General features: G+C 46.3%; 2 protein-coding genes across 5 annotated transcripts in view; one reads left to right on the forward strand and one right to left on the reverse strand.

The window, feature by feature from the left end:
* Positions 1-21,222, reverse strand: part of FAM219A (family with sequence similarity 219 member A) — a 104,695-nt gene extending 83,473 nt beyond the window's left edge. For 2 of the 4 annotated variants that reach the window (XM_082336164.1, XM_082336163.1), the window contains exon 1: positions 21,028-21,222. In XM_082336164.1, coding sequence (XP_082192290.1) covers positions 21,028-21,054 — 27 coding nt within the window. In that variant the 5' untranslated portion in view covers positions 21,055-21,222. Of the gene's footprint in view, positions 1-20,994 lie in introns of all 4 variants that reach the window. The other 2 variants (XM_082336161.1, XM_082336160.1) reach the window with 1 other exon arrangement.
* A 361-nt stretch (positions 21,223-21,583) lies between these two features.
* DNAI1 (dynein axonemal intermediate chain 1) overlaps positions 21,584-23,516 on the forward strand; it is a gene marked incomplete at both ends in the record, with an annotated part of 149,341 nt that continues 147,408 nt past the window's right edge. The window contains one exon of the mRNA XM_082335571.1: positions 21,584-21,616. Within this exon, the coding sequence (XP_082191697.1) occupies positions 21,584-21,616 (33 nt within the window). The remainder of the gene's footprint in view (positions 21,617-23,516) is intronic.

Below are 23,516 nucleotides of genomic sequence, written 5' to 3' on the forward strand. Positions count from 1 at the left end.
TCAGAAAGCTCACTGAAGGCTAAATTACCTGTGTTTTGGGACAGACCTTGCAGTCCTGCTGGGCTCCATGCTGGGATGCCTGGACAGAGACACTTAGTTTAACACTAATTTAGGCATCTCTGCACTATGCTGGAATTGTTGATGTGGTTACAGCACAGATGTACCCTCAGATGTTCCTGGAAATGGAGAACAGTACCGCATACCCATTCATTTTCCCATGTGGTTGTAACAGCCGTCACCACTGTGAAGCCAAGGACTGCGTACGTAATATCCTACCCCATACTGGACAGGTGGTTCCTTCCATGAAAGAGACTTAAGACACCCATTAGAAGAAAATGATACATAGCTCATAATGAAAGAGATAGTTACATCCCATGCCAGTTAGCTGAAAGACACAGCCAAATAACATTAAGTTGTAAGAGACAAAAATTGCTATAGAAATATTTTTTTATTTCTGGTAAAGGCACATTCATGTACTACTTGTCTACATAAAAGTGAAGCCATTTCAGAATTGTAGCTCCTGTATTAAGCCAGCTTGTAACATCCTGTCTGGAGGAACAAGAGGAGTGGTGGCTATTGAGGGAGAACACGGGACATGGACGTCACACTCAGCACAACAGGACGCTTCTAGCCTACGATGGCTGCTGACTACCATCTGACTTCAGGGAGAACAACCAGAGGCCATAAAGTCAAAAATAAATGCTGTAAGATCACTTACAGATCATCTGTGGAACACAAGTGTCTAGCACTCAGGAGCCGTAAGGTTCCCTACACTGTTTCATTGCTGGGACAGGATTAATTTTTCTTTGTGTTGTTTTCATTGGAGAATTCCCACTGCTTCCACAAAAGCCACGAGCTGCTGAGCTCCAAATGAAAGTTGATGCGAACAGTCTATTCATTTAGTCTTGTTTCACCTTCATCTGCCTTGTCGGTTTCTTAGGAAGGTGGCCAGTACTTTCATGGGGAGACCTGCCAGAATCTCAGAGGCATTGCTGAAGTATAAACTCAAAATTTATTTTTTTTAACCTTAGATACACAGGGTGAGCACTGTGTGGTTCTAATGTGTTTGCCCCTGACCACCCAGGAAGCAAAGGGAAGACAGACTTAAATAGAAAATCAGTTCCACGGTGGAAAGACATTTAAAATACAATCAATTGAGAAAAGACATCTAAATCCCTGATGTTGTTAGCATTGCTTCTGTGTACTCACAGGGCTGTCAGAGCTCTCTTCATTTATGGGAAGAAACCTTGTTTCTACCAGAAAGACCATGGAAACATTAAATATAAATCTAATATTCAGTAAGTTTACAACATGTTGGTTGCCTATAGCAACGAAGGGCACTATCACCAGACTCTACTTAAGTGAGACTGCAATTTTAATCAATATTAACCGAGTGCACATCCAATCAGAGGTTTTGTCTTGACACAGAGCTGACATTATGTACAACTATCTGGTTCAAGAGCTATTTTTCTAAACACCCAGACCTGGTTATTTATGGAAATACTTAAAGATACAGTGGTACAGCACCGCAAAATTATCATGTTCTTAATCAACACTGCATATAGAAAATTTAAACCTTACAATCATTTATTCTAGAGAAACAACTTTAAATTTGAGGTTTCTACTGCGTGCCACCTCTTCCTCTGGAAAGCAGAAGTCACTACCTAGTTTCTTACCTAATGCTCTTTTGAGAGACAGAAGGTCCCACAGAAGCCCAGCATGCCACCAAATAGGGCCACAGCAGGGCTTTCCCAATATGCCAACAAGATTACAGTTTTCACAATAACGGGGCACATCACCCCAAGGGGACCATAAGCCTCTTTCCTGGAATTCTGGGCAAAAAGTCCCTTCCACTGACCAGAAAATTTTACTGATTTTGGCTCATCAGGAGGTTTCTGTGACTCTTGCCCACCTTCTACACATTTTGGGACAGAACTAAAACCCGCCACCATCAGTTGTCCAGGTTCATTCCTTTTTCAATAGTTCTTTAGTAGGGACAGGTTCACAGATAGGATAGATTCAAACAATTTGGAGGAGAGAAGACAGATTTTGCTTTGTTTTTAAAACTCCTCCCTTCAGCAGACCACAGTGGATGGAGCTTGGGTGCGATTTTTACCTTAACCAGGGAAGAACCTTTCCTCGGGGTACGGCCAGACACATGGAAACAATTTGCAAGCTACAAACAGCAATGCAGGCAAAGGAGTTATAGCCGATGACGAGAGCAGGTATGAGAGTTTTACCCGGTGGCCACAGATCAGACACACACTGCCTACACCCCAAGTCCTATACTTGTGCTTTTGGAGTGGCCCACAATCTTTTGATTTCTTTGTAGAGCTAAGTGTGTACCTGCTACACCAAAACAGCAAAACAACAGTTCACAGGAAGGCTTTACTTTGCAAGCCCTGAAGTACTCCAGTTTACCCAACTTGACAGAGGCCTGCAGGTAGCAAAAGAACCCCCACATTCGCCTCCCCCCATCCGCTGGATAATTAGCCAGATGGCAAGCCTGCAACAAAGTCACCATGAGACAACCCGTATTCCTGTTCACTGGACCTTGTAATGCAGCTTAATTTCTCCAATCTAAATACCAAGCCCTGAAAGCTGCTATTTCTCTTGCCTGTTTTCTAGATGACATTAGGTATCCAGAAGGGAGCTGTTTGCATTAAAAATAGGATGTGTCACATTAAGCCATCGCTGTGTTCTATAAAAGCTGGGTACAGCTTTTTAAGAAAGCACTCTAAATAATATTGGCTTTTCTTCTTGCTGCTACCTAGACTTTGCATTCAAGGGGCGTTCAGCCCAGTAAAGGCTACCCTGTGGTTGAGCTCTAGAGAATAAAGTCCTGACCCAGTACCACAAACATTGTTAAATCTGTAGTAACCCTTCTCTGAGCTATGAGAAAGAGACAGGGACTTCACAGAGCAGCTCCTCTGGAGATCAGAAAGAATCCTTGTAGTTGCTTTATCAGCATCTTTTAACCCAGCATCCTGGATTTGTTTTCAAAAGCTGTAGCACGAGTCACTCGATATGCAGCATGAGGCACAGCCTGACACTGGAGCTGGTCGGTGCCCTGTGATGTTTCCTGGCGTGTATGGCCACAGACTCATCTCTGGCTGTAACACTCAAGACTATGACCATACAACTTGCTGCGGAACAAGTGACAGACGGACACAGCAATGCTGCATCAGGTGCAAGGCAGCTAAGTTTACACACCCATGTAAAGAGAGCTTAAACACATGCTGAGGATGTTATTGAAGACTGGCCATTGCACTGTAAGTATACAACCTGGTGTTCCTTAAAGTCAAAAGTGCACGTGCTTTTACTGCTATCCAACGTACCATGAAACTCTTCTGTTTTATCAGAGCAATGTGTCATGCAATCATTTCTTTTAGATACTTGCACTGACACTTACAGTTCTAATATTTCACCCACTACAGTTACTGCTGGAAGGGAAACATCTAGTAGCCAATGAAAGCTTGGTGCAGTACCAAAGCCAGCACCTAATACCTGAGATTGAGCAAAAAATGGAGTGATACTCAGCATCTCAAGTAGAACTAATCACACCAGTCACACCCTTCTTACCAGCAGAAGTTCCTGGGCTTCAACAACCCAAAGCAACATGTAAGATTAATTTTCTCTCCACTGGCAGCTGTAAGAATCTCAAACATTCCTTCATACCAATCTGGTAATAATGCAGATTTCAAGGGAAGATGTTGCTCATCCCATAAACCTACCAAATGAGGTTTGGCACAAAACCAAAAGGTAAAGGTTTCTCCTTTATTTCATATTTCTCCATTTCAGGGGGAGGAGGGGAGGAAACCAGAGAGAGAAGTTGAAAGAAAAACTTCCATTCAACAGCAAATCATTATAACTAGTGGTAGAATTGTATCAACACCAGAGAGGAGAGACCTCTATAAAAAAAAAAAAGTGATAAAAGCAAAAGGGTTCTTTGGAATAACAAAACCATAACAAGGCTAGAACAGTTGGTGAAAGCACCGACACATCATGGGTTGCAACAGCAGAGCAAACTAGCTTCGACAGTTCACAAACACAGCTCTGTACAGCTGGTAGGAAGTCCCCTGCAATGGCAAGCATCTAAGAGACTGGCACAGTACGTTACCTTGCATACACACAGTAACTTTCCCACAGAGTTCATAAAATTTGACTAGAACTCTTGGAGGTGTTGCAGTTTCCAGCATCCAGCTGTACCATGTTTTATTTACATACGGACTCCGCCTACTAATGACATGCAATTATCTCTGAAGCTAGAACTATGACAAGGTAAGACGATAGGACTAATACTGGTACAGATTGATTTTAATTGCATATCAGATTGCTATGATAGTTGTAAATGCTGCTAAGAACCGCAGCACTCAATTTCAAAACAAAAATCTGATTCTGACCCACCATTTCTACAGAGCTCCTGGGGAACAGACCTAAGCTGCCATTTCCTTTGCTCCATTTCAGTAAGAGAAAGTGGTATACAGAGTTGTTATATTTAACCAGCACTCCCCACTCAGATCTCAAAGCTACAGGCTTGTCCATTTTCAAAATGTGTCCAATTGGCATTATCAACCATAACTATGCATTGTGATACTAATTTGCTCCTTTAAGAAAGTATGGGTGAAATGACAGCTAGAGTAATTGATTTATTTCCACTAGCGTGTTCCTAAAGGAAAAGGTGCATCAGCACAACACTGATGGTGCATCACTCTCTACCGCCTCTTTTTGAAGGCTGAAAACTGGACTTAGGACTTGGATGACACTTGTACTTGGCATATTACAGATTCAAACACATTAATCCCTCTGCCTTGCCTTATACTACACTCACCACTTACTGCTGCAACGGTCTTCTTACAGGACTGCACCTGCATCCTCCTTCCAATCCGCTCTCCCCTTACGCCTCCTTTCAGTTCCTCACCTTCGCCTGGAGCATTCCCCTGCCCCAGTCTCACTGTGCTCATGCCATCCTACTTATAACCTTGAAAAAATCTGCCACTTGTAGGTTTGTAGGGTCTCCTTTGTGGTTTTTAAATGGCTTGGGTTTTTTTTGTTTGCTTTGTTTTTTTTAAAGTATATAAGGAGACTCGTACAGATCTGTTGTATACTGAGGGACACACAAGAGTCCACTAGCTTTGTGGAACTGAAAACCACGCTGCATTTCAGCCAGGTCTGAAGACAGCCCAACACCTGCAGCAGAGCAGAGCAAGACCAATACATCCACTGACCTGGAGGCACACCATGGAGTAACAGCTCCTTAAGATGTTATTCTCTCTCTCCCCGCATCATTGGTGCTGAGATCTCAGGGATCAACCCTTCCATCCTAGAAGACACCTTTACTTTCAATTTAGAGCTTTTTGATGTACACTCATCGCTCAGCACACCTCTCTGCCCTAAATGAAGTTTTTGCTCTTTCCTGGTACAAACTCAGGTGAGCTTCAGAGCAGCAACCCAAGGCAGGAAAGATTAGTTAGGCTGAAGCATTCACTGGATGTGGTTGGGAGTTTTCCAGGTGCTCTGCCAAATTGAAAGGCGGCCAGATTTACAGAACCACTTACTACACTTCAGAAAGCAGTAAAACAATTTTTAATAAACCCCAGTGGTTTATTAGCCCTTTCTCGATCCTACTGTAGAGGAATTACCAAGACACCTGTAAATAATAGCAGGTCAAAGCAGAAATTCAGACAGAACTGCTAAATAAACTGGTAAAATACAGCAACAATTCCTCTTTTTAAGATTTTATATTTCCGGTTTTTAAAAAAATGTTTCTGCAAGACAGAAGGAGTTTTAAATTAACTTCAGAAGACATCCATCTGGTCGCTCTAGCCTTTAAGAAGTCTGTAACTTGAACTGTTGACACCATTTAGGAGAGGGTTAATCTGAATTCTACCCATAAATAGTTTTCACCTCATCTTAGCCATGTCTGTTAGGTGCCTCTTGCCCTGTGAAGGGGACTGTACATCCCACGAGCACTTAAAGTGACCACAGCGCAATCCCCTCTTCCAAATGGTAACAGATGTACAGAGGACTTGGCTGGAGCATGTATTTGCAGGACCTTACTGAAAACCAAGCAAGCAGCCCTGGAGCGTTATACGTGCTCACCACCCTTGCACTGCTTGCACCAGTTGATCCAGAGTGAAACTCGAGTTCAGGCAGCGCTTGCTTACAATAGGCTCTGGCTGTGGGCAAGCACTTGAGGTATTAACTGAAGGTCACGCTGACAAATACAGCGAAACTTACTTGGAAACTCAGAGAAAGACAATAGCAAGCTTTTGAAAAATCTGACCCAGCAATATACAAAATGGCAACTGACGCTGCTATTGGCAGACTGAGTAAAGGATGGTATTTCCACATGTGTAACACTATTTTGAAGTTTGAGAGGATTCTGGTGGCAGTGACAGATCCATAATGGCATTCACTATTCACTGCAATACTGGATGTGTAGCACTGCAACCTGCCAGGAAGCAGCCCTGTCTTTGAAGAGCAGACATATGTCCATCTAAAAACTGCTATTTAGACACATTGTGGTAGCTATTCCAAAAGAAAAGGTAGAATGAAGACTACTGCAATTACCAAAACACTCATTTGGAAGTGATCCCCTTTAAATTTAGTATGATTTACCAGTTAAGCTGAACGTTTTTATCATCATTGGCAATCAACACAATTAAGTCCCATGTCCTACTAATGGCCAAGGGAGAGCACTTCTATCTTTGCATAATAAAAAGGATGAATGGACTTCAACCTTGAAAAATTAAAGGACCTGTCATGTTTATCAATTAAGATCACAGTCTGAAGTACAGCTTCAGACTATTAAGAGCAAGTTCTTCAGCCCCGCTAAACCAAAAGAACAAGTTTGCAATATCAAGGGTATAAAATCTCAGCAAGGGTCTAATACACTTCAGAAGGTCAAGCTTGAAGCAGTATTTAATAGGCCTGCCTCAACCATGCCTCCTGGCTCTCTGTGTGTCAGCATGAAAACGTTATCACCATTGCAACCAACTGCTGGTAATTCCCTGTGATGTTAATGAGTTTTGAATTTATGCAAAGTCTCCCGGCAGGTTCTTCCGCAATATCTACCAACTGCCATACCAATGCAGGATACCTGTGGTAAAAGCATCTAGCTTTCTCCCAGTTATTAATTAATATAGAAAGCCAGACTTCAGTAGCTATTTGAAAAATCTTTCAAAAACCCAAAATCAACTGGACTGGAAAGAAGGAGTCAACAAAAATGCATCAGGACTTGGTTTTGAGTTCTTACATAGCTATTAAAAAAAGCTCACAACATGTTCCTATAATTCTGACTAATCTTCCACAAACGACAAGTCAGAAAGCAAAAATGAACTGTTTGATCCTTAAACCAATTAAGATTCGCAAGAGCTGTTGGGACCTTGGGCAATCAGGTGAATCTGCAACACTAGAATAACCGCACAGCCAGATGTGGACTTAGAAGTTGAGAAGTCTGAAGACTTAACATTGAATTTTTCTACTTTTTACAGAATTATCAATGGTCATTCAGCATCAGAGCCACTGTCAAACTGCCATGGCTTACCAAGAGAAAAATTTCTTGCTCGTAACACATGTATTGGGTTTGCATGGCAAGGTTTTGGTAGCAGGGGAGTTACAGGGGTGGCTTCTGTGAGAAGCTGCTAGAAGCTTCCCCTGTGTCCGACAAAACCAATGCCAGACTGCTCCAAGATGGACCCACCGCTGGCCAAGGCTGAGCCCATCTGCAACAGTGGTAGTGCCTCTGGAAGAACGTAGTTAAGGGGAAAAAAAAAAAATGCTGTGCAACTGCAGCTGGAGAGAGGAGTGAGAATACGTGAGAGGCAGAGCCCTGCAGACACCAAGGCCAGTGCAGAAGGAGGGGGAGGAGGTGCTCCAGGCGTCGAAGCAGAGATTCCCCTGCAGCCCCTGGGGAAGACCATGGTGAGGCAGGCTGTCCCCCTGCAGCCCATGGAGGTCCACGCTGGAGCAGAGATCCACCTGCAGCCCCTGGAGGACCCCACGCCAGAGCAGGGGGATGCCCGAAGGAGGCTGTGACCCCGTGGGAAGCCCACGCTGGAGCAGGCTCCTGGCAGGACCTGTGGCCCCGTGGAGAGAGGAGCCCAGGCTGGAGCAGGTTTGCTGGCAGGGCTGGTGACCCCGCGGGGGACCCACGCTGGAGCAGTCTGCTCCTGAAGGACTGCGCCCCATGGAAGGGACCCACGCTGGGGCAGTTCGTGAGGAACTGCAGCCCTGGGAAGGGCTCACGCTGGAGCAGTGCGTGGAGGACTGTCTGCCGTGGGAGGGACCCCACGCTGGAGCAGGGGCAGAGTGTGAGGAGTCCTCCCCTGGGGAGGAAGGAGCGGCAGAGACAGAGAGGTGTGATGAGCTGACCCCAACCCCCATTCCCGTCCCCCTGCGCTGCTAGTGCGGAGGAGGTAGAGAAATCGGGAGTGAAGTTGAGCCTGGGAAGAAGGGAGGGGTGGGGGGAAGGTGTCTTTAAGATTCGGTTTTATTTCTCATTATCCTACTCTGATTTGATTGGTAATAAATTGAACTAATTTCCCCAAGTTGAGTCTGTTTTGCCCGTGATGGTAATTGCTGAGTGATCTCCCTGTCCTTATCTTGACCCATGAGCTTTTGTTGTATTTTCTCTCACCCATCCACCTGAGGAGTGATAGAGCAGCTTCAGTGGGCACCTGGTGTCCAGCCAGGGTCAACCCACAACAACACAGAATCATAAAACAGATGAGGAAATTAAGTAGGCCAGCATCAAACACACACCTCACGCCAGTAAAAGCACCTTGTGCCTTTCCAGCCAGGTGCTAGGATATTAGCCACCAGCTCCTCAGATCAGCACCACTATATACGTACATAGTACTAAATATTGCTTCAAGGGTTAATCATTTGGACAAGCAAGGGAAAACTTTGGCACTATTAGAGTCTGTATCATGGACTACTAGTTTCCAGATCAGAGTTGAAAAGAGAGCTGGTGTCTTGGCAAGACACACATGTACTTTCTCCATCTCATACCCAGACTGAACAACAGCCAAGGTCCCAGTCACTGAAAAAAGGTTAAGTGTGCACCTAATTCATGCATCTCCATTTGTCAAATCGAGCACAGCTTATGGCGACAAACCAAGCAGCAAGCACTGCAAACTTCACACCTCTGAAAGTCCATACAGAAGCACCTCTAGATTTAATGTGTGCCACCAGTTAACCACATGGGACAAACTTTTTCTGCTGGGTTGGTCTCTACCTAAAGAAATCTTCCCCCTAAATTCAGAGATTGATCTTCAAGAAGTCAATGTTGCAAATACAGAACCTTAGAGTTAATAAAAGCTCACATCTGACATTTCCCACTGCAGCACGAGGAAACTTTTTTCTGCAGAAAGCATGGATTACAAATGCTATGTAGCTACATAATCCAAATGAAGCATCCTCCCATAACCAGATAATCTCTTTATAATAATTCTTACACGCACAGCATGGATCATCTCAGTTATTTTCACAATCACTTTGCCCTAATTTTTGTAAGAGGTACAAGAAATCCTTTTCACAGAGAAGTGCTTTTGTGAAGTGCTATCTAAAGGACATCCACCAAAGGGTTTGGGTCTGCTGAAACAGATGAAGACAAGGAGCAGTATGACTTTTTATTTGATCGGAGCAGCAGAGGAATCACTAGTGCTTTGCAGAATTTTAGACTGTATCTTCAGGCTTTGCATTAACATCCTGAAGTGGTAATTCCTACCAGTTAAACCTCAGTAGAGATGTGTCACAACATGCTTGCAAGAAGAGTTGGACATCCTCTAACTCCTTTATTGTACCGATTCCCCTTAATCCTAGCATAGTGATCAAAACGGGAATCTAAACCCAACTTTTGGCACACACAACTTTACAGAGATGGAATCACTAGTTAGCAGTTTCTCCCAGGCTTATCAGCTGCCAACAACCCAATGTGAAGTGCAGCTTTTACATGCTCCAGTGGGCTAGGTGACCTCCACCTTCAAAGCCTGTGAACATGCTATTCCTACAACTACTCTCAGGACTGCTATTCACAGTGTTTTTTTCTTACATAAAGGGAAATTAAGATTAGAGATCTAGACAGCCCCACAGCCCTGCCAGGGGTTGGTAAGGGGAGAGAGAAATAGTTAAGTCTTTCCCTGGACTACAACATAGTTTTGCTGCAAGATACTTTGAAGTTTAAGAATCCTGAGCTTAGGAAAAAAGCTTTTCCTGCTGCTTCCACATCACATGGGCCCTGCAAAAGCCCTGTTACACATTCCCATCCCTATCCTGTTCACATACCCCACCCAGCCTGTCTCAAGGGGTACTGTGCTTGGCTTTCTCTTACTCCACACGTATTCCACAGCCAGACGCTACCTGAACCAAGGTTCAGGTATTGTGCGTGCCCCTGTGCTTTCAAAATAAATCCACATTTGCGGCCATTAGGGCTCAATGCTACAACTAAAAAGACACTACAGCACTTCAACAACGCAGGCTGTACTTACGCTAAATCTATTTTGCCACTGGAACAAAGCTGTCCCACACAAGCATGGGACTGGAAGCATTGCTGCAGAGGGGAGGCTACACTGACAGAGCTGGCCGCTGTAAGGACACAGGAGCACTGCACATTTCTCTGTACACCTGAGACTCCCTACTACAAACTACGTAAGCCAAGCCTGGAAGGGTGAACCTTCACTAGTTTTGTTCCATTAGTGCCATCGCCCCTTTCCATGCCTCAACTAACAAAGTGGTGCCTGCAGAATGTGGTCTACGTGGTGTTCAACTGGAGAGTCTGCTCTGGCCATCAGAGACAACGTACTTTCCATTTGCATCACATGCATGTGGTTGGGAAGAAAATCATGCTTTCATACAAAGGAGCGTATTGTTTCTAGAAGCATCAGTCACAAGATCCTGCCAGACAAAAGCTCTACAATGCCATCTCTGGCCAGGAACACTCCTATTTGTTTTTCTTCTTTTCAGTTAACAACATGCACCCCATGCAATGCAGACCTCTCTCCCTCCCTCTCCCATTTCTCAGAAGGTCACTCTGCTCAGACAGCTCCTTGGATGTTCAGGTTTGGCAGACTTCAGAAATTTTGAAATTTGTCTTTTACTACACCTCAAGCTACTTGCAACAACTGACCACAAAACAAGTTTCAGATCAAAAAGTTAAGCCCCACAATTGAGTCACTACCAATGAGGATAAGCCCCATGAGTATTAAAATAGTAAGTACGTTCCTCTACTGCATTAACCGCTGCAGACTTTCGAAAGCCTTTACACAAGAGATATCTAACCATGGACACAAACATTAGGATTTGACTTATGGAACTACTCTACTCACACAAAATTCAAACATTTCCTGAATAAATGAGCATCAGCACTATGGTTCCTGTGCATTTTGTTTCTTTTACAATCTCTCCACATCGAGATCACTGAGGATCAGACTGGGTTTACTGGACTCTGGTACCTCTCTCAGTGAGACACACACACACACACACACATATATATATACTTTGTTTTTCTTTTTTTTTAAAGATATGCTGACCTTAAAGAACATCTCACACCACCGCAGAGCAAGACAGCAATAGTCATTTCAGTTAGGAACTCAGCTAGTAATTCAGCAGAACTGGGAGGCTGAGAGAGAGTGGATTTGAATCCCCTTACCTCCTCCTCTCTAGCAGATATTAGACCTGTATGCTCTGACATGCTCTAAGAAGTTGCTTTCCTAGAACTAGCTTGGCTCAAAACATGGGAAGCCTCATGGGCTTCCCCTGTCCTATCATTAGTCCGCTGTAAGGCTGGTACAACAGCCAAAGAGTCAAACCAACACAGTTCACTGTCTGGGGACACGATTTAAGCAATACTAACAAAAGAGCTTAGGCAAGCATAAATGAATCTCTTCCAATTTTACAAACACGGGTCTAACCGACAAGTCCTTTTAAATACTGCAATACAATGCCAGTGTGCTGTTCTGCAAGGACTGCAGTACTTTCTCACTTTGAGGGAAAAAAAGGAAGCCACAGTACCTTAAGTCTGAGAATACCATCACAGAGGCACACACAGAAACACAAAAAAATCTCAAGTTACCTTAGACAACTGTGCATAGGAGTGAAATGAAGAACTGATGAAGACACAAAAATAATCGCATTTAAGGAAGCTAAAGACACTTGGTGCACCATGAAAAAAGATCTTCTACTGGCCAACTGTAAGAGATCTGTTTGAAAGCAAGAAGCAGGAGAGGCCACCACCAACGCAGGCTAGCTCATCCTAGCTCAAAAGCTCCTCCAATACCTGTGGCAAACCTAGTGAACAAACAGACACCACACCATGCCCCAAATTCACTGAGGGATAGGGGAGGAAACAGTAATTAGGTCAGCATAAGCATCTCTGATATTGAGACAGGAACCAAGATTTGTTTTCACCTGGGATCACATACAAACAAAAACCTGAAACAAGACATAACCTAGGTAAACAGTTTATTTGAATATGGTTGTACTAAATCACTAACCTACATTCCCATGCAATCAGTAAAACACACAAGACAGAGAGAAACAATGATCATTAGAGTACCACTGCTGTGCTTGGCTTAGGAAAGGAGACCATCTACAGGATTTATTAGACTGAATGTTGCAGAGCCCAAAAGGTCATCTGCTCATATTAATGGATCTTAGTTCAGGAAGGACACTGAAAAGAAACGGAGAAAAAAAGTCTCAGACAAGCATGAGGCAAGACACAGTACCACACCCAAGGAGGAACGGTTCATGTCTGATGGTCTTGGACACTGAAACAAACAGATGCACGATGGAAGAGCTCTAACGGAGTCTATTCTGGAAGCAAGCTTTGGGAAGCACGTGGGGAAAGAGATTGCAAACCGCTGATGAGATTAGTGCTACCTGCTTCAGCGCTGCACAGAATCTGAACAATGTGCTCTGGCAGGCAGATGGTGCTGGGTTACAGGGGCTACTTCGTGGCTAGTTATTTGATAGCCTGACCTATACTATGGCTTTATTGACATGTTTTCTCCACTAACTCCAAACAACTTGTCAACAGCTGTAATAAAGCTGCAGCTATGCAGTAGAACTTACTAAGCTCAGGATGAATTTAAATATGTTCTATCAAAATAACTTGTTTGCAGGCAGAGGCTGCATCTTCACTAGACAGCTTGCCAGTACAGCTGGAATAGCTTCTTCTGACATAACAAATAATACTCTCCCTTTTCCCTTCTGCATAGGAAATAAGGTCTTACCCATCTTTACAGAGCCAATGCTCTTCTCAATAAAAGCAGCGTGTGCTACTTTCAGCTTTACTACTGAAAATAAAAAACTTTTCTCAGTCCACAACTAAGATGACCCTGCAGCTCCCCTAGTAAAAGCAGTTGAGATGCAGCCAGTATACTCTGCATGGATTTAAGAGAGCAGTTCTTCACAAAGAAGTCTCCCAAGGTGCTAAACATTGCTATTCTGTGAATCGGTGACGGATGTGTCCAAAAGCCAAGCAAATTCCCCAGCAGATACTCTTCAAAATGATGAAAATTTCCACCTACAATTTCATTCACTCCAACTCACTATCCTCAGAGTCAAACCAGTGAAGCAAATGCTTGCTTTCCGTTGCATACTACAAAACGGGACACCGATCCATTACACAAGATTACACTTTAAACCTCAGAAAGAATAATGGTCAGGGAGACTACACAGGGTTCAAGCTGGAACTGACAGATTTACTAGTTGCAAGTGGCTGCATCACTACGATGTCAATTTTATAGTGACAGATACAGAATAACCTCAGAGGGACCTTATGTCCAAAATGGCACAAGACTTCACTGAACATGCACGGTGTGTGCAAGTGTGAGGGGAAAGAATAGACACATTTCTACAGACTGTCTGTGGAAAGTGACAGACAATTGATCTGCATAGAAGCCAAAAGACAACTACTCCAGCCAAGGTCTTAAAATGTCTGGAAAAAACAGGCACACCATCGTGACTGACTGACACCCAGTCCTGCTGTTAGCCAGCTCCACTCTTAATGCCCTGCCCCACAGATCAAACCAGTGATGGGGTCTCCTCCTCTGTTCTTATCAAGTTCAGTCTTCAATTTCACAGCAAGGAAGATGTAACTCCAGAGAGGCCACATACACCCTACAGCCCCGTTGGTAAGCTGAGGGCCTTCCTTGAATGAAGGCTTGCAGAACTAAAGGCATGCGTTGTTCTCCTCTCTCACCCTGGCATTTTGCTTATCTTGTCTGACTCTCTTTACAGACCTGCCACTACGTACTGGCAGAGAGAGTGCATGGCTACATCAGTAGCAGAAATTGGTCTCTGAGTAGATATTAATATCGAGCTACAGATAACAAGCTCTTGAGAGTTATGGAAGAATCTCAAGAAGGGACTGCAGGTTTAATTCTTCATAGAGTTCAGTGCCCCTTTTTGAACACCTTTCTTCATTCAAGAAGAGATTTCCAAACACGACTGACAGAACAACTGTAGTTAGAGCTTGTACAAAGAAGTGGAGAAGAAGAAAAAGTGTGCCCACAGAGAGAGTGCCAGCCAGAACAAGCTCCCGTGTCCTGACAGGTTATCCTCCAGCTACAGCAGCCCCATCCCTCACCACAGCCATTCAGGAGCCTGTGCTGGATCACTGCTGGAGTTTCAGCCTGGCCTGGGGTGGTAATAAAAATGCTCCTGTACTTCTGCACCAAAGGCCTGATATGGGACAGGGAGGGGACAGCACAGAATCCCAACGAACTGAAGTATTCAGGGAGGTAATCTTTAGGCTACTGCTACAGATGACACCGTAGCACATCAAAACAGGCTGTGTAACTAAAAGCAGCACTATCTGAAACAGCTCTATTTCAGAACCTACAGCACTGCAACATTACAAATCTCATGTACTGTAAGCATTTACAAAACATATAGCTGTGTAACCCCCCGGCTACATTACAATGAATATACATAGGGATGACATTTTATAAGCTTTTTCCTTCTAGAAAGATGAGTTTCTTGTTTATCTGCACTAGAGACCTAACATTATATTAATGTACTATTTCTAGCCCTACAGGTATAACTTTTTTTTTTTTTTGCTTCTTAGTTACTTTTGGTTTTCTATTTTTAAGTTTTTCCCCATTTTAGGGATGCATCCAACAAACCAAAGAGATCTTAACACACAGCACAACTTTCCTAGGATGAGATACTCAATATTTTCCAAAAATAAGGAATGCAGATTTTATAAGCATGCCGAGCACCCATACTGTCTGCTGACTAAAATTATAGTTCATTTTTTAAAAACTAAGTATCTAGCAGATAATCTAACTTTTTCTTTTCCATTTTCCTCTTCTAACGTTCAAAAAAAGCTGTATAGAAATGCATCTTCTGTATCTTCAAAGTTTCTGGAAATTTTACACCTCCGGACCAGCATAGATTTGGCATCTCAACTAAAAAGCCAACACCACTGCAGGATGTGGCTAAGCAAAATCCTTAGGCTGGCTGTTGTCATCACAACTAGAGCTACCAGCCCGAGCTCTCACAGCCTGGCAAACATCTGCAAGGAACCAGCCTGGCCACAATGCTTCAGAACGAGATATAAGAACCATCAGTCCGATTTCTCTGGAAAGAGCTTCCATTTTTCACGTGGGCCGAGAACTGGGAAACTGAAATACTGCATTCCAGCTGCCACTTTCAGAAAGCGAGCCAAAGTCTCAGGAGTTTGTGTCAAAGCTCCTCTGAAGCTGCTGAACTTTGAGAGGTGCTTTTTCTTAGGAAAACATGTACTGGTGCCATGTGGGCAAGAGCACTTTTACTCTACTTCCATTTTTGTGCTAAGAACAGAAACTGCCTGCAACAGTGTACAGGAGCAACGTGTGATCCAACACTGTCATCTGTCAGTTTGCCATCCTATGCCAGCCAATGCTTGGCGTATGCTAGAGATAAAAAGCTCAGGCGGGTTTCAGGTACCAGCAGAATTCAAGATACAACCCCACTGCATCGTGCTCAGTACATTTCATTTTAACAAAAAATACTAAGGGTTTTGCAAGAGTTTCGCTAACAACACAAAACACAGACTTATAAATCACAGGGAGAGCATTTAGTGAGGCTCCAGTGCTGAAGAAAAGATGGGTCTACATATAATTACAGGCTCCCCCATTCCTATTTCAAACAGTATTTTAATTCTTTCTCTCTGCAGCATCCTCACTGTGCAAGTGTCCCTTTACGTCTCTCTCCCTTTAATATCTACCTCTAATGAGAATTATATGTTAGGAAACCTTCCTGACAAAAAACTTAAGAGAAAACAAACCAACATTAATCATCACAACAACGCACCACCAACAACAGACTGGGAAAAATTGTCTAGTTGGAAGTTAACACATCAAATACCAACCCCATCAGCCAAGACAGATGATACCCACCAAGTATAAGGGTCCCAGAAATAACGAATTTCAGGCCTCATCACACCATGCATCCCTGCAATGATAGGAACTGACTTTATCTGAAACTAACCCGCTACCCAGCAGCTAATGAAGACAGCCCGTTTCGTGAGTGCAGAAGGATCGTGACAAGCCAAGTTGGAGATCAAACAGAAAGTAAGCAGAACAGAGTTTCCACAGTTGAGCCTGCATCATGTCGGTAGGGAAGACATGACACTAAGCATTAGGAGTAAACAAAAACCCTTGTAAATTAGTTAATATTAATTTGAAGAGGTGGGCATTTTGGGGATGGAAGCCAAGAGCCACCAGTACCCAAGATGAGGAAATGGGGATCAGAACAGACCATCCCATTTTCATGGAAAGGCGCAGCATGGATGTGACCAGTCTTTCTTCCCTTCCACAATGAGTATGTACAGAATTGTGCCATATCAAATATCAAAATACGCAGAGTAATGCGTCTCATGAAGATGTGAACCACTGGGCCTCATCCCATCCTACAACCTGCCCATGTTTAACCAGGGCCTATTTGCCATCCTGTCCATCTGCCCACAGCAATTCCCTCTCATCAAGTCCTGCACTGAACCTCTCCTTGGGTCTGCATTAGTACACAGCAGTTCTCATAACACGTTTGTAGAGGTCAAGCAGAGTCAAGACAGCTTGCTTGACTGTGCAATGCTTATCCAAACAGGCTCGTGAGAGGAATAAATGATTGCTCACCTTCTTAACTTCACATCACTACATCCAATGCGAAGGGTAGGATGTCACATATGACAGAGCTGGCCAACATGCAGCCTGCAGACCAAATACTTCTCGGCTCTGCAACGCAACTACTATCCGACTTGTTATTAGCAGAGAGAAACTTGCAGCAACCACAGATCTTGGTAGGCTTTGTCAGAGCAAGCAGTACTCCACACAGCTCCAGTCTGTACTAGTTAGGTGCTGCCCTTAGCCTCGCAATGAGATGCCAGGGCAGCCCGTGGCTGGACAAGGCTGTCAAACAGAAAAAGTTCCCCCACCAGACACATTTGAGCTTTAAAGAAGTTACTTTTGCAAAAAGCCATGGATGTGTCAGGTTCTCTGTCCCAGCTCAGTAAATACAACACTGGTTATTGTCAGGATGTATACTGAACAGACACCAGACATTAGTGTACTATCACCCCTGACAGACAGCTGATCAATAGTGCTGGTATCAGTGGCAGGTTTGGAGGCTGAGGGGCTCAGAAAGGCTTCAGACTACTTTCTAAGAATGGCCTCCCTTCAGCATTTAACAGCTGTAGCTATCTCTTGATTTTGAACATGAGCAGATCAGCAGGCCTCTCTGTCAGATGGTTTCTAGGCAGATCACGACCAGTTATCCTGGAGTTCAGCATAAAGACACCAAAAGCTAAGATGACACTTTATCTGCGCAGATGAACAAGACTTTCAAAAGCATGCACACATCCATTAAGGATCCTTCTCATGCTACCAGGTACTGGCCAGACTCAGAGGGAACAGTGCTCTCGTAGGACACCAGCCTGAACAGGTTGAAAAAAACCTTTCACACAGTGTATACACTTCAAATCAAGCAAGGGACCTTCTCTTCTCTATTTGCTTTCAGCAGTGGATCATGTTTCAAAACATTTTTTTTATAGCTTCAGGGGCAGTTCACAATGACTCTCGGGTCCCACCTGGAAAACAAACTTCTACCTCAGCCCTTTGGATGTGGAAAAGACTGACAGTATCATCTCTCTGAGACCATGTGGAACTGAAAGCTTTTACACTGGGAAGAAGAAACGAGAAGTCCCGAGATGCCAAGGTTATTCTGCATTTTCAAGTATAGGATGGGAGGGAGAAGGAAGGGACAAATGGTAACTGTGATAGAACAAAGCAGCAGTACTGGGCAGAACCATGTTACCCAAGCAAATTAGTAAGATAAACCCCAGCCAGCTGCTGCACTGCAAGGATTCTTGCAAGCGTCCAGTCCCTACTTGCAAGGTACAGACCAGGAGCTACAATGCAGAGGAAGCCACTGGAAATTCAGTACCAGACTTGTTCTGTCCTGCTTCTGAGCCCGACACCAGCATTTCCAGGCACATGGAAGAATCCTACACACCTAGTCACAGCAACAGCCCCTCACACACACAGGGTTTCACTGTGAGCTCCATTAGCTAAAAATCAACTGAAACCCTGAAGCACAGGTTCAGAGTATTCTTTTAATGTAAGTGTAAAAGCCCTTTGTGAAAATGTCCTAATTCTTGGCTGCTGAAGAAGGGAAGGAAACCTGATCCTTAGCTTTCTATCGCTGCTGCACAACATACAATCCTATCGCGAGACAGCAGGGTTGGACCGGGTGACCTCTTTGGGTTCTGCTCACTCCATGTCCATGCAAACATGCATGCATGTGCCAATTCCATTCCTCCACTACTATCATGCAGTTTCTAGAAAATACTTAGGAGTATTTTTTGTCTGCCAACAGCTTTTCCAAACTTGCTAATCTCACTACTACGCGCACTGCCCTGAACAACATGAATAAAGAGGGACAGCCTTGTCACATCTGCTGCCTCGGCCTGATAAAAAACACACGCAACAAGTAGGGCATGCAACAAGTCCACATCAGCTTGTATGGCCAGTTTTCTTCCCCACCACAAAGGTTTAGCTTCTGCTAAAGAACCAAACAACAACAAAAACCAAGCTAAAAGTATTTTCACAATTTGTCAACACTCCCACCATAAGAAAAGTGTTTTTCTTGCCACTGAGGGGTAATTTCAGTTTGTAGACCTTCACGGAGTGTTTCTGTTCACAAGACAATTATTGTGTTCTCACCTTTTTACAAACACTAGCTGCAACAAGAAACCAAGGACTGGTACATCAACTCTAAATAACGTACAGTTTGATATACTGGAAATCTCAGTAGTACCTTCAATGCTAACATGAACCTGCCAATAACCTATCCTCATCTGCTGTCAAAAGGATCTGTGCACGTATTTCATTAAAGTTCTTTCCACCTCTCCGAACACTTCATATCCTTGTCTCACACAATCAGATGCTGAGATGGAATTTTCTTACTCCAGGTGCCAAAGGGAATCAACATCTTGAGTGAGTCAGCCTGCTATCCAGCTTTCACTTTAATGCCAAGGTGAACTGTATTTCAACAGGTCCGAGGTTACACATAACAACACACCTTCAAGCAGCGAGTGAGGCAGACAGGAGTAAGGGGAGAAGAACACACAAGGGAACCTCTCCCAGATAGGAAACAGAAATGGACAAACACATTGAGGTGTTCTGTGGCATGCAGCTGGGGCACAACACATACACAAGCAAGCCTGTAGCATCAAAGCAAAGCAGCTACATGCTCATAAGAAGTCTTAGACTACTTGGTGATGATCTAGCATCTCCCATGGCTGCCAGCCAGCTGGCTTCCCTTCGTAAGTGTCATTTCAGAAGCTACCAAAAGCCCGAGACCACTCTACCTGCCCATTTACACAGCCGCAAAGTCCCACGAGCCTGTATACTTCCGTCTCTGCAATGACTCCCCAGGGTCCCATGTAGTAGTGTAACCATTATGTCAACCTCTTCAGAGCTCATTAATTGAGTATAACTCTGTCTATGAAGCGAAAAAGCATCCTGGAATGAAAAACACATGCCCTGGTATGGGGAAAGAAAAAAAAAAAAAAAACAACAAAAAAAACCAAAACAACAACTAAACCCTTACAGATTACTTATTTTATGTAAAAAATTTCTTGTGAGCAAAACTAATTTTGCAGCAGACATTTCTTTGCAAAACCAGCGACGTTTCTTCGCAAAACACGGGGACTTTTCACACGATGAGCATCTAACAGCAGCTTTGCGCTGCGAGCGGTGTCTGTGCAACCGGCCACGGAGGAGGTCCCGCAGCTCCGCCCCGCAGCTGGCTCCAAGTCGCACCGGTGCCGTGCAGCCATCCCGTCCCCGGGGAGCGCCGCTCCCCGCAGCTCCCAGACCAGACTGCGCACAAACGCCGCCTAATTCTTCCCCCAGATCGCACGTATTTTTGTAAAAGTCAACTGAAACCCCACCCGTCCGCTGTGCCTCCAGCTTCTCAGGCGCTCTGCCTGACCGTCCTTCCCCGGCCGGGCTCCCCGGTCTCACCACCGCTTCCCACCCCCCGCCGGGGGCACCGGTCGGGCGGGGATGCTCCGGGGCCGCCGCTGCGTTTGGAGAAGCGACGTTTCCACCGAGGCAGGAGCGGAGCCGCCGCTGCCGCCCGCCCCCGCCCTCCCCGCGGGCGGCTTCTACCGTTGCTACCGACGGCGCCCGGGGAGATGCCGGGGGAGCAGGAGGAGGGGGGCAGGACGGAAGGGCCGGGCGGGCAGCCGGGACCACGGCGCCCCGAGATGACACAGCAGCAGCAGCCGCCGCCGGGCACGGCCCCGCCGGGGATGGGGATGGCGGCGGCGCTGAGGGGACGGCCGTTACATAACGGTCGCGGCGCGCGGGCCCGACCTCAGCACCGCCGCGCCCTCCCCCGCCCCCCGCAGCACCGACGCCCGGGTCCCGTCCCCCCCACCCCGCCCGGTGAGGCGGCGGCTCCCGGGGACAGCGCGGCCCCGCCCGCCCTCCCGCCCCTCACCAGCGGCTGCATCTCGGCGCGCACGGCGGGCACCTGGAACCGGTCTATCTCCTCCATCATGGTGGCGGCGGGGCTGGGGCGCGGCAGGCGGGAGGGAAGGCGGGAGGGAAGGCGCGAAGGAGGGCGGGCGGGCTCGGGGAGGCTCCTCAGGCGCCGAAGGACGACGACGAATCCGCCGCCCGCCGCGGCTGCTGCCTCATCGCCGCCGCTCGCCGCCGAGGTGACTCAGCCGCGCCGCTTCCGGGTCCGGCCGCCGGCCGCCCCGCCCCTCATTAGCATATTCATGAGAAAGGGGGCGGGGTCACGGTGGATAATGCCGGGGCCCGGATGCTGGGTTCCCCGCGGCCCCCGCCCCGCCGCCGCCGGGACGTACCATTGCCTCCCCCGGGGGGAGCGGGGGCACGCCGGGCGGGAGGGGGGTGTGGGGGAATTGCCGGGGCCGGCGGCGTTCTGCGACCGGATTGGCTGCGCGCCGCTTCCGGAGCGTTGCCATGGTTGCCGCTATCAACTTCCGGCCGGCCGTTAGCGGGGAGGGCGCGGGGCTGTGGTGAGGAGCGGCCGGTGGCGGAGAGCCGCTGCGGCAGCCGCCATGCCGGCCAAGGCGGGCGACAGGCACCGGCAGGTAAGGGCCTGTCCCGAGGGGGTATCGTGGCAGGGCGGCGCCGCGCTCCCGTGTGACGGTGCCGTGGTGACGTCACCACCGGCGCCGTGACGTCAATCCCCCTACCGAATGGCGTCACCGCAGTGCCTCGTGCGGCGGGAGATGGCGGTTCACACGAGGGAACCTCGCTCTGCAGCCCCGCTCTTGTTCTGCTGCCCTCTGGTCCTGCTCTGAGCGGGTGCCGCAGTGTTACTGGTGTGACACCTGGCCCACGATGACATCACCGTTCCCAGAGCCACCACATGTTACATCACCATGCATATCCCAGCTCGTTTCTCTCCAGGGTGTCCCGCAGAGCCATAACCCCTCAGGGCTGGGTGAGACACCGGGGCTTGGCACAGCCCCTCTTGGCACTGCTTACTGCCTGGTTACATCATGTTCCAACCCTCTGTCCCTGCACTGAGGTATGTCATCACCCTGCCAGTGACACCCCATGTGCTCTGTGGTGTTTCTACACACCCTATTCAGGCAAACCAGCATGTCCCAAAGCCTCAGCACCCCACACTGTGTCACTGTACTGTGGCGACCCGGTGAGACTACAAAGTCCTCAGACATCATTGTCGTGCCATTTCCTCACTGTTACAGCGTATGACACTTCCCTTCCAGGGCAGGTTTTAAGGCACTTCAGGTGTCCCCAGTCTGCCAGAGAATCTTTCAGGCACGCTGAGCAGACAGGTCGAAATCCCTGTTTTTAAAAATTCTTTCAATTATACCTAGCTGTACCTTTTATCACTTTTCTTTTGCTTTACTATTTGGTCTTCTCTCAGTTCAGACACTGGAGTGAGGTCATCTGCTAACCCTCGTGGCCCTAACCCTGCTGTGGGAGCAGCCGTGTGGGTGGATGTGTCTGTGAGACCTTTGGGCTCTGCGTGGGCACGTCTGTGTGCATCCCCTCACAGGATGAACGGCTCAGTCAGATTCATTCCTGGATCTCATCTACTACTGGACTATCAAAGTGTTTGATTTAAAAGCAGAAGATGACCTGGCTGATAAAACCCTTTTCGTAACAGGTTTAGGTCAATCCCAACGTATTTGATCTTTGGGGTGGGGGGAAGAGGGTTAGCATAGATGGCCCAGAAGTGACCGAGAACAAGCAGCCTGCTTCCTCAGTCCAGAACACGTGCCAGAAAGCCATAACCGATCAAGGAAAGTAGAAGGAAAAAAAGAGGGACCAACGTGATGGTCTGGAGATGTGAGGTGGTAGCTGAGATCCCTGGGCAATCCCCAGTGCTCTTTGAGGGGGTCTGGACGGCAGGAGCTCTGTCAACGAGGGAACAGCAACCCTTGCTGATCATCTGATCCCCACCCCAAGGGTGTTTCATCTTGTCTGTGGTTTACCCACGCCACAGCTGTATAGACTCTGTACAGACCTATGCGCCTTCTGAAGCCTGCGCTAATAAACCCCACTACGTGTGAGCCGACTTTGCAGAGCCTGATCACATCTCCCTGCTCCTGCAGCCGAGGGTTGGAGCCTGAAATCCAGAAGTACTGAAATGGTTCCCCGTGGCTGCTGAGGTCTCCGGGAGCCATCTGGGTGTTTCTGCCACACGTGGTAGGGGCTTGTGAGCTTTAGAGTAGGCAAGAGTAGGAGAGAGGGTCACTGTGACATTCCTAATCTACTGAAGTGCTAGTAATTATCAGGTTACAAAGAGCTTTATGAAGTTTGCAAAGGGCACAAATTCAGAACTAAAAAACACATCCAGTCCTAGATAATGGAAATGTTTATGCTAAAATTGTAAAACCCATTAATAATAATGATACCAGCTAAACCTGGGATTAAATGCTTGCTCTGAATTTCAGTTTCTTTTATTTTTAGGATTTCCACATAAATATTTTCAATCATTTTCAGTAGCCATTATCT

The sequence above is a fragment of the Platalea leucorodia genome (genome assembly GCF_965183815.1).
Source record: "Platalea leucorodia genome assembly, chromosome: Z".
Taxonomy (NCBI): Eukaryota; Metazoa; Chordata; class Aves; order Pelecaniformes; family Threskiornithidae; genus Platalea; species Platalea leucorodia.